The sequence below is a fragment of the Agelaius phoeniceus genome, chromosome 3, assembly GCF_051311805.1.
Source record: "Agelaius phoeniceus isolate bAgePho1 chromosome 3, bAgePho1.hap1, whole genome shotgun sequence".
In the NCBI taxonomy this organism is placed as follows: Eukaryota; Metazoa; Chordata; class Aves; order Passeriformes; family Icteridae; genus Agelaius; species Agelaius phoeniceus.
Window position 1 is genome coordinate 110,063,061 of NC_135267.1, and position 16,039 is coordinate 110,079,099.

Genomic DNA, 16,039 nt, shown 5'->3' on the forward strand with positions numbered 1-16,039 from the left:
ACCAGGAAATATACACACATTTTAAAAGTATACTATAAAAAAGTGAAGCAAAATAATGAAAATATTCTCTCTTGACATCTAGAAAAAGCTACAGTAATTGAAGCATAATTTTAAATATTTAACCAGTTAATGGCCTCAAATAGTTTGGCTTTCTTTAGAAGCTCAGCAGGAAATATGAACTGCTTTAGTACCATGAGGGCATCAGTGAATTAACATCATGCTTATCTCCATTAACTGAGAGCAGAATCAGGCTTAGAAATGCCTTCTTCTTTCTATCAGACAGACATGACAATTTTGGCTCATAGCTATTAAAGTCAATGCCTCCCATGTGATGAATCCACCCCATTCAGATGTCTAAACCTTCTCAGATCTTGACACATCACCTGGGAAATGGCCTTTCAGTGGAGAGGCTGCTTTTCTCTCAAAAAGAAAAAAGTAGCAGGGAAAATAGCACCTAGGTCTTTAAATACCTGGCATAGAAAAATATGGTATGAGACAGACACTAAGGCAAAGAGAGAGAGAAGAGAATCTGGGCTTATTTGTCAAGGCTTATGCTCAAATTGTGAGTCTGAAAATGTCACCAAGTAGCACATTTACAGACTTCAAATATTCCTGTCTGATGGGAATACTCTGAGAAGGGACATCAGAAGTAGCAGTGCAGCTCTTCTGCACTGTGCTTTACAAACACACAACAAGACCCCAAGCCCCTGTGCTAAGTTCTAATGCTTAATTCAAACGTGCAGTTTGACCCTGCTTCTCTTGAAGGTAATGAAAATTCTGCCACAAGCTTTTAGGAGGGTGTGGGTGGTGGAGGGTTGTGTTATTAAAAACAATTATCAGCATACCAAGAAGAAATCCTTGTAGCTTTGCCAAAATTACTTAATTCACCATCTTTCATCTCCTGTAAATTTCCTCTGACGCTTTCCATTGGAAATGGATTTGTAGCCCTGATGCTGGAACCATGCTAGGACTGACAGGGAACACAGAGAGAGCTGGAGAAGGTGTGTCTGAGAGAAACTGAAAATCTGAACTAAGAGCAGGAACAAACGATAGCCTAATGTTAGCAGAAGTGCCATGCAAATCTAGCAGTCATAAAGTTTTCTGTACTGCTTTAAGAAGCAGTGGGATAACATCAAAACTACTAAAGAAAATACTTGCCCCAAACACGTGAACTAATTTGATCCAACCTCATTTGACAGTGATGTGTTAGAGAAAATTGTTTCCTTAAACTGGAAAGGGAAGAAAAAAAAAAAAGGAAATCCCTAAAAGAAATTCTCTCTGAAGTGAAAGAAACAAGACAAGAAACTTCCTTTTAGAGACAGAATTATATATTCTTAATACCTAGGTTTTAAAGTGTAGAATTTAATTTTGCTGATCATGACCTGTCATCAGTAAGAATTATCAATAAACATTCTACTTCCTAATTGAGGTAGATGGAGGAAAAAAAAGTCACAAGGTCACATGGAATAAAATTATTCAAGTTTTGAATAATCATATGACACTTCGATGTGAACAAAAGATTTTAGTGCCACAAATTCAGCCTGGTTAAGAGCTGAATGCATTGAGGCTTTAGAACAAATCAATGGCCAGCAACATATGAAGTAGAAACTTTTGTAGTTATAACTATGATCATACACATGGTTAAATACATTTACTGACAATATGAACTACATGACCAAGACAAAGCAAAAACTCTTTAGAGAGGTTTGTTTCCTTATCAAGAAAATTTAATGGTGAAATTAAAGCAAATTTTTAAGTACTAATATCAAGGCTTTATTGGAGGAGAGTCCCTCCTATTGGTAGTGCCAAGGACCACAAAGTGAATGTAATATTGTCAGTAAGCAATACAATTTCCATTAAATCATCTTAGCTTTGGAGAAGAAGAATGTAAAATATTCAAGACAAGAATAGCTAGACAACAAATCATCAGCTCCTTGCCCCAGCTGCACACTTTTTTCCTCTCCCAGAAAGTTTAAGCAGTAGGCTACTACTGATAAGATCAGATGACATCTCTGCTCAATCAGCCAGGAAGAGACTTCTCAGGCATCACCATGAGCTCCTGCAGCATATACTCAGCAGGGTAACTGCACAAATACTCACTGAACTACCTAAGAACCTGCACCACCAAAAGCAACTGGCTACCAGATCACCTTCTCTGAAGTCAGTGTTACTCAAGGAAAAAATGAACCAAAAAATAACAAGTTAATGAAATAATTCACACTAGCTGTGGTAATACACATTGTATGCCATTTTCTCTTGGTAACCTTATCTCTAAATAGTGTTTGCATTTTCAGTTTGTAGGTTATCAGCAATGGAGATATTAAGTCATCCCTTATTTTCAGAAAAACCAGAAACATATAAGGGCATAGACAGTACATATTCTTAGCCAGCCTGCTTATATCCAGAAAAACCCACTTGACTAATTTAATTTCAAAAATTGAATTATGACTTTTATAAAGATACAGAAATTTAGAAATACATATTTTGTTACCCAGAAGTGGCTGCTAGCTGTGAAGGTGAAAATAGTCAATACTGGAGGTGGAGTGACACTACAGCAAAATGATAATGGTCTTCTCTGCAAATTTGTTTGCATAGGAAGCAGCTTCTACAATTTCCTCTAACATATCAGTTCAGTGAGAAAACAAGTCTCTTTTGTGTCAGTCCCTATCAAAATTATAAAAGGATCTTTTTAAATAATCACAAAATAGTACATCATGTGTTTTCTAGAAGTTGGGGGAAATAGAAGGAAACTATTCCAAGTGTGTTAACATAAGAATCCTTGTCTTTCAGTTACAAAGTATACAACGAAAACAGTGTAAAGACACTGAGTGATACCATGCCAAATACCACAGAACACACAAGACCAACACTTGCTTTTTGCAAGGAATTACCATCACCAAAATCAGACAGTTGTTTTGAAGATCCCTCTTCATGGTTAGAGACTTTCTCATTGCAAAAAGGAAAGTTTTGGAAACTGTTATGGAAAAAAAATGAGGCTCACTGAATTTCTACACCAAATAGCTACCAGAGGAAGCTGGTAGCCTCAAAATTTGTTTCAAAACTGTAGCTCCCTTGTATGCTGGAGGGAATCTGAGAGGAAACCAGGAGTTGTAGTAGGTGGAGCCACAGAAGCCTGGGCTGTCACAATCCTTGCCTCTTTCTTTTATAAGAACACTTCCAGATCTTCACAGAACCCCACTGACAGATTTCAACGTGCTCTTGCAGCTTGCTTGTTAACTGGATTGTGCCCCTCTGCCCACGCAGGCCCCAGCAAAACAAAGGTCAGTGGATTTAGCCAGCCTTAAGACACCTTCGAGTCAGCCCCCACCCAAGATAAAACCAGTGAGTTGCAATCAAAATGTGACTTCTATTTCCTCCTCCTCCTCTTGTTACTATGTGTCCTGCAAAACAGTCAGACAACACAGTGCTTTATTGACAAAAGGCATCGTGGTAAAGGTGAAAGAACTTTAATGAGCACCAACAGGAAATACCTCGGGACTGTGGTGTCCCCACAGCACAAATGACATTTTCTTAAACCACCGGGCAGACCAAAGTAATTGCAACCCTTCCTATCACTTCTTTATTTTAGTTTCAGGTATTAAAATGATAAAGCTATACTCCCACTTAAGTTTCATCCTTTTTAGACTACAGGAGTAAAACAGATCACAAGTTCTTACTCACAGCCAGAACAAACAGCCCAAGGCTCCAGTTCTACAAAAGCTAACAAGGCAAAAATGATTCATGATAGTAAATCAATTGATCTAGTAAGAAATGTACAGGGTGTTTATGGGAAAACACAGTACAGATGCACCTGTGGGTAAGCCCTGTGTGTATTTGCTCACTTTTTGCTACCATTCTCCACACACAATCCCTGTATTATGAATGTGGCCAAGAAAATCATGAAATCTTTGGAAAGACTAGGGAAAAAACAAAGAAAAAAATACCAATCCAAATCCAGAAACCAAGATTCTAGCCATGGGAAGATCAGACTGACACACTGATATCCACACCACTTGAGAAACAAAAACTCAGATTTAGAAGGGATGAAAAGCAACAGAATGGAAGCAAGGAAGAAATGCACGAAGCCTCAGTTGAGAAGGTAAGTTGCTTTGGAATAACACTGTCCATGGAAAATCTCAGAGAAAGGAAAGGAGGAAGGACTCAGAAATGGAGACCTGTGGGCCCTTGAACTCTGAGACTGAAAGGAAATGAAACAAAAGACCAACAAAGCATTGCTGTTCTAATCCCACAACATTTCAAGGAAATGTAATTATTTTTATTAACATCTACAAATGCTTTTTTCTCTCCCACTTGGAATGGCACACTAAACTCACTTTTCATTTCTACAAAAAAATGACTGTAAATGTCCACTAAATTGCTGAACAAAATATATCTTTTCCCCTCAAAATGGCACAGAAAAATACCACAGTTCATAACATCTACAAGGTCCCTATGACAAGCTTTTCAAAAAAGTTGCCAAGAGAAGGTGCACTAAGAAGCTGATCCCTAAGAATAAAAGAAATCTGCAATATGGTGTAACAAAACTAATTTAAATCAAACTGGAAGTCTGGATATGGATAAGGAAGAATTATGAAACACTAAGTCATAGGAGTCTGGATATACCTCATGTGGATTTTATCCATGGTGACCGCTAGTAAACCTAATTAGGCTGTATTACTAGAAATAAAGCAAACTGACCTGTCTGAATAGAAGATTTTTGCAGTTATTATTAAGCCCAATGTCATGTTTAAACTATTTGAAATAAAAATCTTGTCGTTAACAAAAGATTGCACATGACTGACCTAAATCACTTGCATTTTTTAAAGATTTTGGTCCACATTAGAGGCATTCCCAAGCTTAATGAGGATTTTAGAAAAATAATGTGTTGAGGTAAGTTAGGCCAGAGTAGAACAAAATATTCCAGTTGTTCAGCCAGAAGAAGAAAATCAAATTAAACAAGTACAAATGCTTATGGAAGGAATGCCTGCTTTGCCAAAAGATAAAACTTAGTCTAGAAACTGGCCTTTTCTTTCAATCCTGCCTCAGTTATCCACTGTAGGTTTTTTATTCAGGTTTTAGAGCTTGGCAGCAGGATCTAATTGCTTCTGGAAGTTTTCTGCACAAATGGAGATTGTAAATTTTTTACAGGATAAAAGCAATTAGAGATGCTAAGAATAGGTTAATATTTTTCAAAGACACATCCAGGATAATTCATTACAGTTCACTTTCAGAAAATAATATGGGGAGAATGATTTCCAGGATAGCAGCCTACACCCACTTTGTATCTCGAAATCCTGTATTTGCAATTTATTCATAAGAAAATTTCAAAACAACACTGGTCTCTCCAGCCACAGTTATGACTCAGTAGTGAAATTACTGTTATTTGCTGCTGCTATTCAGGATTCAAACACTGATCTATGGATGTAAGTTAGAGCTTCAAAAAGAAAGGTAGCTTCTACCCATCTTTGTAAAAAAAAAAGAATATATACATTCTAAGAATTGAACCATATTGGACCAATTAAGCTCATTGCTTTTGGAGCACAATATCCACACTTTAGTCAACTGTGATATAATAATATGCTGCAGGTTATAAAAAAAATACATCAGTAAATCCAGGAGAGAAGGGCCAAAAGACAAGGAAGGAGCTTAATCAGGTACATGCACAGCCTCATATCCTGCACAGAGGTTAAAAATTCAAACACACCTTCAGCAGTACATTTTATAGTTATGATCATACCATAAAAAAACCCTATTGGATTAACCCTTAAACATGAGATGTCCTAGTAACAGGGAATTTATTGTGTTGTCATGAGGTTTATAATGCCCACTGAGCAGACTAACTCATATAATTGTATTTCTCCATTTGTCCCCATTAGACCAAAGCATGCGAGGAATTTCTGTACAGAATAAAGGCATTTCTAAAATTCCTGGAAGCTAAGTATTAGTTAGCTTTCTATCTAAGCAAGCCATGCTCCTTTGCAACAAACAGGACATTACTGACAGAAGTCAGTCAACCTGAAGACACATACCCCAAATACGCCCCAAAATAGGCAGCCTTGGAGTACTTCCAAACTTCCCCTGCCCAGCAGAACAAAAAGAGCCAAAAAAGAACACCCTTTAAATGTATTTCTACTTAAAATTAAGGGTTTTGATTAAAAAACACTTTGTGTAATGGAAATGTGCAAAGAAACAAACATGTTACAATGGATTAATGCCTCACTCTACTGGAAACTAATAAAAATCAAGCAGAATTAACTGGATGGTCTCACAGCTCATTTGATCACATCTGAACTTTTGATAAACTTAGAGTCATTAGTTTACTGTGTTCAAGGAAAGAATCAAAACTGAAATAAATGTGAGAAAAAAAAAATCACAATTTAAAAGGTTTAGACCTTAAACACAGAACTAAGACTAAAGCCTGCATGGGCAACCATTCTTCTACATATTTTCCTACAAATACTGTTTCCTTCTTTTTCAAGTAATTTGGTGTAGAACTGCATCTGTATAAAAGATGTTTATACAATATCCTGAAACATAGAGATTTGATGGTCATTTTCTATTTGGTTTTAAATATGAGTTGTTTCATTGCTGAAGAAACTTCTTCTTCAACCTAATCATTCTTCATCACTGAAGAAACTTCTTTCACCCTAATCAATAAAAAGCATTTAATTGTTGGCTGCAGCTGTGTAACAGAAGCAACAGATTACAGAAAATAAGCAGTAAAGCGTTATTGAAAACAATGTCAGAAATTTATGTGTCAAGAATGCCACAATGTCTTCTGCATTGATGGAGCCCCATCAGTTCATACGGCTCACCTGAAAGCAATGAAACAACTCACATTTAAAATTAGGAATATGCCTAAGCACATTAAGTGGCCTTGACAAGCAAGATGCTTCTCCTTTCCCAGAAAGAACTGAATAACTGATTTTGCTTATGTCAGACCAGGAGGTATTCCCATTTTTATGACTAGAATAAAAAGAAGTTGATGCCTTTTAGAATGTAATCAGGAAAAAAAAAAAGTATTTCTGATGGGTTAGATAGTACTAAGGTTGGAAAGTACTGAGCACCAAAGTCTACTTTAAAAAAAACCAAAACAACAAAACTTGAAAAAGTTGATTGCTAAGTCCTTTACTGTCTGCTAAGAATAGGACCTAAATGAATGATTGTTTTTTAACAGTTGTTTTAAAAACAAAACATAAGCAACTCATAGCTGAAAATGGCTGTGATTTTGTTCAGGACCTAATAGAGATAAATAACAAAGAAAAGTTGCAGAAGCCTAGAGATAAGATTTTATTTTCTTTTGTAACTAATATGTAAAAACAAACCTAGCTGAAAAAGGGGATTACCTTTTTTTTATAAAAGAAAAACCATGAGAGAGATCATCAGAAGGATAACACAGACAACCTCTCCACAACTCTGTCTTGAAAAATTGGTTGTATGGTGATAAAACCATTTCCAATATCCAGAACAGATGCTGCACAACTGAGTAACAGAAGTATGAGACCAATGATGACAGCCTAGTGTATGACCATATCAGCACTGCATAAACACCCTGCATTTCAGTTCTACTAGAGACGAAATGAGAACAGTTTAATCCATCTTCCAAAGCTTTCTTCGGTGGGAAAAAACAAAAAAACAAACCAAACAAGAACAACAACAAACTGAACAGAACCAATCAAACAAAAATTTTACTAGAGGACAGTTTACAATTTTCCAACAAGAGCACAGATTTAATCAAGTCACCGACCTCACCATGGTATTGGTGGTGCCCTCCATCTTCCCGCACTTTCATCACCACACATTTTGAGGTTTATTCTATTATTCTTTCAATGCATCCTAAAGAACATTGTTCTAGTTTCTTTTTAAAAGCAATTCAAACTGACACCATTGGAAGGAAAGGAAGTTTTCCCAGAACCAAAACATCTCCAAAAGCTTCTTTTTATCACTACAGTTCTCTTTCAAGTTCACCTTATCAGCCTTCGTTACCTCCCTTACACTCTTGCGTCAGAGTGGCAACTCACACACAAGTAGAAAAGAAAAAGCAAAGTGCTTGGAATTCTCAACAGCTTTTTCTGGTAAGCTCCAGTTGCTATAATTAGACAAGCCTTTTTCTAAATCACAATTACAACTATCAATAGAGATAAAAATGAAAACTAGCATCAAATACATAGAACAAGCCAAATCTAAATGTTCTAGTTTTTTCCTGTTATCTCAAAATGTGCCCTGATTTAACCCTCAGAACACAAATATATTGGCTTTTTCCATGGCTGTGTTAGCATAAAGGATACCTATGTAATATCAACAAAAAAATTAAATCATCTTATTAACAAGTCACAAAACTAATATTGTATAAGAGTAGGGAATGCAATTATGTTTTCACTTAAAGCCAAAGATAGGGTTTTAGAAGCAAAGCAGCTTCTGAATCACAAAATAATTAACCTGACACTTCTAACCAGTCTAATGTCATTTCAAGCAACAAAAAAGGCTGAAATTCTACAAAAATTTAAAACTCAACTTCACACTGTAGAGACCTTACTTTCTACACTTCCTGAGTTAAACTTGCAGCATCAAACCAAAATATGAACAATTAGTTCAGATCTCAATTCTTTTACCTGGATTAATTTTTTAAATAAGTTATAGCTCTAGATTACAAGTTGATAAAGTAGCCCTAAAAGAACTAAGTACTAGAACATGAAGCTTCTTAGTTCCCCTAAATATAGCAGCAGTCACATGGCTGTCATTAAGACATTAGCTTTTCCGTGGTAGAATACCTCCTAAACCTTTCCCCCAAAAATCTCAGATTGTGGTTCAGTTTTACATGAAACACAGCAGATAACATCTCAGACCCAGAACAGTCTCTATAAAAACACACATCCACAAATGCAACCTCAACTCAAACCCAAAGACTAACAAAACCAAAGGCTAACACCTCAAAACTACTCTGCTGAAAAGCAAGAAAAAATTATTTGCTGCTCAACAGGAGTCTGTGATCACTGAACAGCTGTTTATTAGCCTTTTCTTAAAATTAACAGACTATAAATAAACCTTATTTACTTCTAGAAAGAATAATTTATTTTTAAAAAAAGGCAGTTTAAGATGACAATCAGTTCTCAGGAGTAAATTTGTACTCTGCACTTTGTACACATACACACACATCCCAGTTCATACCAGTTCCCTCACCAGTTCCAATACATTCACATTGCACTCTCCATTACAATCAAGCCAATCTGTGGATATTTGGCAGAAACCCACAAAATGCCAGCATCCAACTGACATCCACCAATAGATACACCAGGCCCCAAGTTTTATTCCACTGATGAGGAAAATAAATTAATACACACTCTTTTATATGGTACATTCAAATCCAAAAGTGCTTCACACGCAGCAGCTCTCTGAACTCCCTGGTGTAAAATTTGTGCTAATTTTCCTGCTGTTCAAATAGAGAAGCTAAAAAAAAAAAACTGAGCTGAAAGCACTTCAACACTGAGTCCTTTAGAGAGGTGCGGGCAGAGTCCATGATTTCTGGCTGCCAGCCTTCCACTTCTGCCACTACTCAGCACATCTCTGACTTTAAAAACCACATATAACCTCTTTCTAATCAACCACTTGCATGGTTCCTCCTTCTGGGGAGAGAGACAGGAGAGGTCAGGATTATATCAAAGCAAAGGTACCCTCAGTAACTCCACTGCCCCAGAGCACTGGAAGGTACCCGACCTCTCTAAGAGCTTGATTTTGCCAACTCCCTGATCCCAAGAGGAATGCCAGAGACTGCCAGTTCCACTAGGAGGGCTGGCCCTCAGAGGAGACACCCCTGGAAGTGTTTGCAGAATAAAGACATCATTCACACAGACACTTCCACCAGCAGGTACCAGCCACTGCTGGCTCTTCCATGTCACCTCACAAACCCTCCTGGAAAGCTCCCAGCGCAGAAGCCTGGACAGCAGAGCTGGGAGCACACAGAGGACCACAGCCCTGGAAATGGGAATAACTGGTCTTCCCTGAAGCCTAAGAGTCCTGCTAAGGCACAGCTGGAGCATGAGAGTGGAAAAATAGCAGGAAAAATAGGCCAGCAAGAAACCTTATTCCAGTCCAGCCTTTCCAAAACAGTGTATTATTTCCATCAGCAGATGGGAAAGCTTATTACAGAAATCTTCAGGTACTGTCAGAGCCTTGCAATGATGCATTTACCCATTAAACAACCACCACTGAATGCACCAGCACCCAACACAATGGGTCCTAAACACGCTGTTGCTCTGATCATCTAGATATGGTTAACTTGGTTGTTATTATTATTATTTACAGGCTATCAGCTGGCTAGATCCACTGCAGACTACACCAAGTTCCTGCATAAAAAAATACCCTTGGAGCCATCATATTTTCCCAGTCTTTCACAGCTTCTGTATGCCAGTGACAGTTTTAGAGGGAAGATTCTTCAGAAGTACTTTTAATTACTATTTCCTCCTTAGCTAGAATGCATTAATTATAGCCTGTTCCTCCAGATAATAAGAAAACAAAAAACAGTGCAATATGAACACTACAAGAAACTTAATTACTGAGTCAGATGTCCTTTAGATGTCAGTATGACTACAGAGAGGAGCAGGAAAATGAAATACACACATATCAGCCTCAAGTTGTTAGATCAGTTATCAAAACAATGTCTTTCCTCAGCAACTTCATTTTGAAGAGCTTAACCACCTAATTAATCAAATGCCTGTTACATGTTTCAAAAATATGCTTTTTTTAAATAAAGGAGGCCTGCTGATGTATTTATTACAAAGCAAATGTGGTAAATGGTTCTGTATGCAAATACAGAAGTGCAGCATGACTTTGAAGTTTGAAGGTCAGATACAGTAACCATTCTCATCAAGGTTCTTATGTCAGACTGCATCTTCTGGTTTACATCTAAGTTTAGGAGGAGGAAGAAAGAGAATTAAAAAGAAAAAAAAAAATAGAGTCAACCAGTTCTGTGACAACTTAAGAAGAACTGGCACAATATCATTCACCTGCTTTCCTTTAAAAATCTACTAATACCCTATCTCCCACAAAATGAAAAGTCTGCCAGGGACACACAGATTTTCATTCTGCTTTTCAGCTTTGAGTCTCCTGATGAAAAAAACAATCTACTTAAGTCAGCAACAATTTTATATTAAAGAAGAGAATGTCATCTTCTCCATCTTCACAGATGTTTCAAACCCTTATCATTTCAGAAAGCTGAAGGATTTTCTTGTTGATCAACATGCTTTATTTTAAAGCAGTATAGATTCAACTGCAGAAGCAAATCAGTGGATTGTGCATTGATATTTTTGCAGGCATCAGAGAATTTATCCCTCACCATTCCATATTCCCAGCAACTTCAGGACACAAAACTCAACAGCTGGGCCTGAAGGCAAGCAAATACGCTAGGAACAAAAGTCTGATCCATGTCAAAAAAGAAAAATAAAAAAAAAGAAACATGTTTTACATGCATACCTCAAGGACAAAAAACCAATACAGATTTCTTTTTAGCACCACCACCACATTTAAATACAGTGAAACTGACAACACTTCCCAGTAAAACACTGAGTTATAAACAATCCCCTCTCACACATAAATAACAGAGACATTATACAAAGCAGACAGGAACATGGACGGATGTACACAAAATAAACACATTCAAACTTACCCCACTCCAGATACTCAAGGATGTTCTTCTCTCTTCTCAGAGGGGAATTATTACATTCATCATAAAGGCAGATGAGTATATCCAGCAAGGTTTCCACACTGAAGCATTGCCCATTAGTCTGTGTTGGCCCATCCAAAATAAACTGCTCCAACTGCTTCAAACGCACTTCTCCAGACATGGTTGTTTCAGTTTGCATTGGGGTTTCTTTTTTAATGATTATTATTACTTTGTCAGAAAAACAACAACAACAACAAAAAACTTTTGAGGGTTTTGTTGTTTAGAAAGAAGTCAACAGTATTTTTAACAAGTGTCAAACTGTGACGGTCCTTAATTGCTAGCCCACCTCGGGGTTCCCAGCCTGAAACTAACCCCTTGGAGTTTCAGACACACACATACAGTGTGGATATCTGTGAATTCATGACATTTAAGAGAAGAAAATAGTTATCCTAAAAAAAAAAAAATTAATAGGCTTAGTAAGAAGTGGGGCAAAAACAGCGTTCCTGATGCTTTAACAATAATAATTGCACTCAAATTCAACCGAGACTGCCTGACACCGATTTCACCGTGCGTGCATAGGCACAGGCAGTTACATATTTAAGAAGGTCTTCTCCTTCATTCCCAATGCAGATCATGCAGCGCGATCCTGCGAGGAGCCCCGCCGCAGCACCACGGGCTAACAGCCCCTCCGGTTCCGCTTCCCAGGACGGATGGGAAGGGAAAAACAGATGTATTTACGTATTTATATAAGCGAAAGGCAGCAGAAACGAGGGCGCACACCGGCGGGCAGGCACGGAGGGATGAGGGGCCGCGCAGCCCCGCCGCCCCCCGCCGCCTCCCCCGGCCCCGGCAGCGCCTCCGCGGCCACCGCGGGGTGGGGCGCAGCCCCCCCTCCTCAGGGCGCAGCCACGTCCTGCCCCGGGCAGCCTTTCCCTTCCTCCTCCTCCTCCTCCTTACCGAGTCTCCTTTTAAGGCTTTTCAGTGATTCAAAAAAACTAAAGTCTTCATTGTCGCCCCCTTCTCCTCCGCTGCGCCAAGGGGCGGCGGGCGGGACGCGCGCCCCGACACACCGGCACAAGCGCTCCGAGCCCTGTCAAATCCTTCCCATGGCTGCGGCGGCGGCGGCGGCTGCTGCTGCTGCTGCGGAGACGGCGCCCTCCTCCTCCTCCTCCTCCACCCGGTGCGCGTCCTGAGGCGGAGGAAAAGCGCCGGCGTCTCCGCTCCGGCCGCACGCTGCGGGCCGGGAGGCCCCGACGACGGCGGCGGCGGTGGTGGTGGCTTCACTCCCAGAGGCGCGATGGTGTCCCGGCTTCGCCCCCCCGGGCAAAGGGCATCCTCGGGCGGTGCGTGTGCGGGGTGTGTGTGTGTGCGTGCGCGGGGCGACGGGGAGGGGTAGCGGCGGCGCCCTCCCTCCCCGGCTCGCTCCCTCCCTCCCTCCGCTTCCGCGCCCTCCTCTCCCCCGCCGCTCCCTCCTTCCTTCCCTCCCTCCTTCTTCCTTCCTTCCCTCCCTCCTTCCCTCCCGCGGTCACGCGCGGCAACCGCCGCCGCCGAACGCGCTGCAGCCCAACATGGCGGCCGCGGCGGGGGGGAGCCGCCGCCGAGCGCCGCCGCAGCGCGGGGAGCCGAGCCCGGGGCCGCCGCTACTGATGGGATTGAGGGGAGGAGGGGATGCTGGTGCTGCTGCAGCAGGGAATGCAGGGATACGGGCGGACCCAGGGATACGGGAGGGAGAGAGGGCGGGAGTGGGGAGGCCGCGGCGCAGCTCCCCGCAGGCTGCGGCCGCCCGGGCTGGGCTATCCCGGGCGGACCCGCCCGTCCGGCCGGGGAACCCTGCGGGCTTTGCCCCGAGCCGAGGGGAGCGGTCGCCGCCGTTGCCCGGCCCGGTTCCGCTCGCCGCCTCCCCGGCAATAAGGCTTTTGATTAAAATTCCTGGCCTGGTTATGGAGGGCGGGTGAGGGGAGCAGCGCCTGCCTGCTCTTTTAAGGGGTTCTGCCGAGCTCCAGGTGCGAGCAGGGACTCCGGCTCCCTCACGTTTCGGGGCCTTAAAAGCGTGTCAGAAAATGCGTCGGCTCCTGGCGGTTCTGTCCCCGCCGGCCTCCCCTCATCGGGGAGCCCGCCGTGCCACCAGAGTACACGCCGGGGAAACAAGCTCCTTTTGCGGGCATTTCAAATCCATAGCGTTTAAGAGAGCTGGAGGATATTCTTGTTGAACAACGTGGGGGTTTTTAGACGGTATAGACTCAGCTGCAGAAGCGCATCGGAGGATTTTGTGCTGATCTCTTTGCAGGCCCGCCTGTGGGGTGAAAAATGGCAGCTGCCCACCGGCACACCGCACAGATCTCCTGGCCGAAGGTGTCAGGGATGCGCTGCGGTGCTCGGGGCATTGAAGGTCATCTCTAAGACAAGTCACTTCAGTTCGTCCTTCCTCAGAAGCCAGGTGAAAGGAGAGGGAGGCCCCACACCCCCCAGAGGTCATTGGCTGTAGGTGAACTTCAGCATTCTCCTGAAGCCCACCAAGCCCTGCATCTTCTGGAGCTCAGGGGAAGGAAAAAGCTCAGGCTTCTGCTTCCTCGGTTCAGTAACCAACAGATGACCCTCAGCTGGGTTTTGCCATACCAAGCATCTATATAACACTTATTTTTTTTAAACTGGCCTTTTTACCAGCTGATCTAAAACATCAACAGTCTTACATACCCAGTAAAATGTACTACACAATATGATTAAAGCCCCATATGTTTGTTCAGAATCACTCAGCTGTGTGTAAAGTCACTGGTGCAAAGCTAGAGAGGACAGTGACTCCCACCCTGTGCATGCAGAATGGCAGAGCAGAGTTTTGGCGAATGAAGAAATGTGCGGAGAGCTTAATTCTAAAAGCTTTTTGTGCAAAAACCCTCCAAGAAGTGTCAGAAACCACTACAACTGTAAGTGATGGGTAGAAGATAGGATTAAACTAATAAGGAAAGGGTTTCCTTCCTGTGCTGAGGTACACCCTTGGGATGACAAGAGCCCTGTGCCAGTGTCTGGGCTGCTGCAGTCACAGCTGTGCCTCTGTGGTAGGAGCCTGCTCCAAAAGCTGTGGCACACAGGCAGTTTTACAGTGAGAGTAAGGCATTTCCTGCTGGCTCTCTGCTGAACTTGTGGAAATTGGGATTGAAGCTGGGGGTGGGGGATGCCTGATGACAGCAATGAAAATAAATTGCTATTGCAGGGGTAGGTGGCCCAGATCAGATAGCACTTCCTATAGGGGTTGGAGATTTGTCATCCAAGTTCATCTTGAGCATAGATTAACCATTAATAGGGTTGCAGAGGAAAAATGGAGAAGACTAAGAGTTAAAGGGAGTTAAAGGGATGTTAGCTCCTTGGACTTTGGCACCGCTTGGCAGGGAAGTGAACTGAAGAACCAGTGCCAGAGATATGATGGGTGTGGATATTTCACTTATTTACTTAGGTTACTGTGTTTGCCCTAGCCAATTATAAAGTCTTTCCTTGTTTTAATTGCAGACCAAGTGTTTGCAAACAAGGATGGATACCCAGCAAAGGGGGTCAATTTCCCTATATTTCTGGTTTTGAAACTGAACCCTTATCAATTTCCACATCAAGCCAGTTTTTTTCAGTGTTCTTCTCAGCCTCAGTGAGGCTATAAGTAAAACCATGTAAGCTACAGTTGAACACAACACCCAGGACTTTTTTGTTCTCTGTTTAATAGCCTGTCCAGAAATAAAAAAAGGCATTCACATAACAACTGGTGATACACCCACTGGGCTGTAGTCAGCTGTCATGCCACAGAAGCTGTGAGGAACAGGTAACACCAACAATGACTGGTGACACATTTATTTGCTGGGAACTATCTTGTGTACCAGATGAGTAATTCTCACACTACACCTGTGGGATGGAAAAATATGTTTTCTGCCTTATAAGAGAAACTTTAGTCCAGAATATTTAGAAAGCCAACAAAATAATTCAGTGGAACAGGGAGAAACTCCTCTTCTCTCATACATTCTGTCACTAAGACACCCTGTCCTAAAAATATACCCAAGTTGTGCAAACATACCCCAGTATCTTTCATAATTATCATGTGTTTGTTTCACCCTGTTCTTGTTTTAATAATACTGCTATAATATTTTCATTTTATTGCTTAGCTTTACAAATGTTTACAGTACCTCAACCACAACTAATGATAATCAGGAATTTATATCTCACAGTAAGTTAAGCAAGCTGATAGCAGCAGAGGGAATAGTGTGAAATGAGGAGGATACGGTTGAAACAATGTAGTTTCATATATTAACAACATATATGTTGAGTGTTTCAATTTGTTGGTTTAATAGAGAAAATATTATAATACATTGTTGGTATAATAGAGAAAACAGCCTTTTAAGGGAC

General features: G+C 41.2%; 1 protein-coding gene and 1 long non-coding RNA gene across 11 annotated transcripts in view; one reads left to right on the forward strand and one right to left on the reverse strand.

Moving 5' to 3' along the window:
* CDC42BPA (CDC42 binding protein kinase alpha) overlaps positions 1-12,749 on the reverse strand; it is a 182,946-nt gene extending 170,197 nt beyond the window's left edge. For 9 of the 10 annotated variants that reach the window (XM_077176144.1, XM_077176143.1, XM_077176142.1 and 6 more), the window contains exons 1-2: positions 12,617-12,749; positions 11,663-11,887 (exon numbers count right to left, since the gene is read on the reverse strand). In XM_077176144.1, the coding sequence (XP_077032259.1) occupies positions 11,663-11,858 (196 nt within the window). In that variant the 5' untranslated portion in view covers positions 11,859-11,887; positions 12,617-12,749. Of the gene's footprint in view, positions 1-11,662; positions 12,109-12,616 lie in introns of all 10 variants that reach the window. The other variant, XM_077176138.1, reaches the window with a different exon arrangement.
* A 110-nt stretch (positions 12,750-12,859) lies between these two features.
* Positions 12,860-15,707, forward strand: LOC143693644 (uncharacterized). The gene is made up of 2 exons (XR_013181568.1): positions 12,860-13,002; positions 13,947-15,707. It is a non-coding gene; the product is annotated as an uncharacterized LOC143693644 (long non-coding RNA).
* Positions 15,708-16,039: the final 332 nt, after the last annotated feature.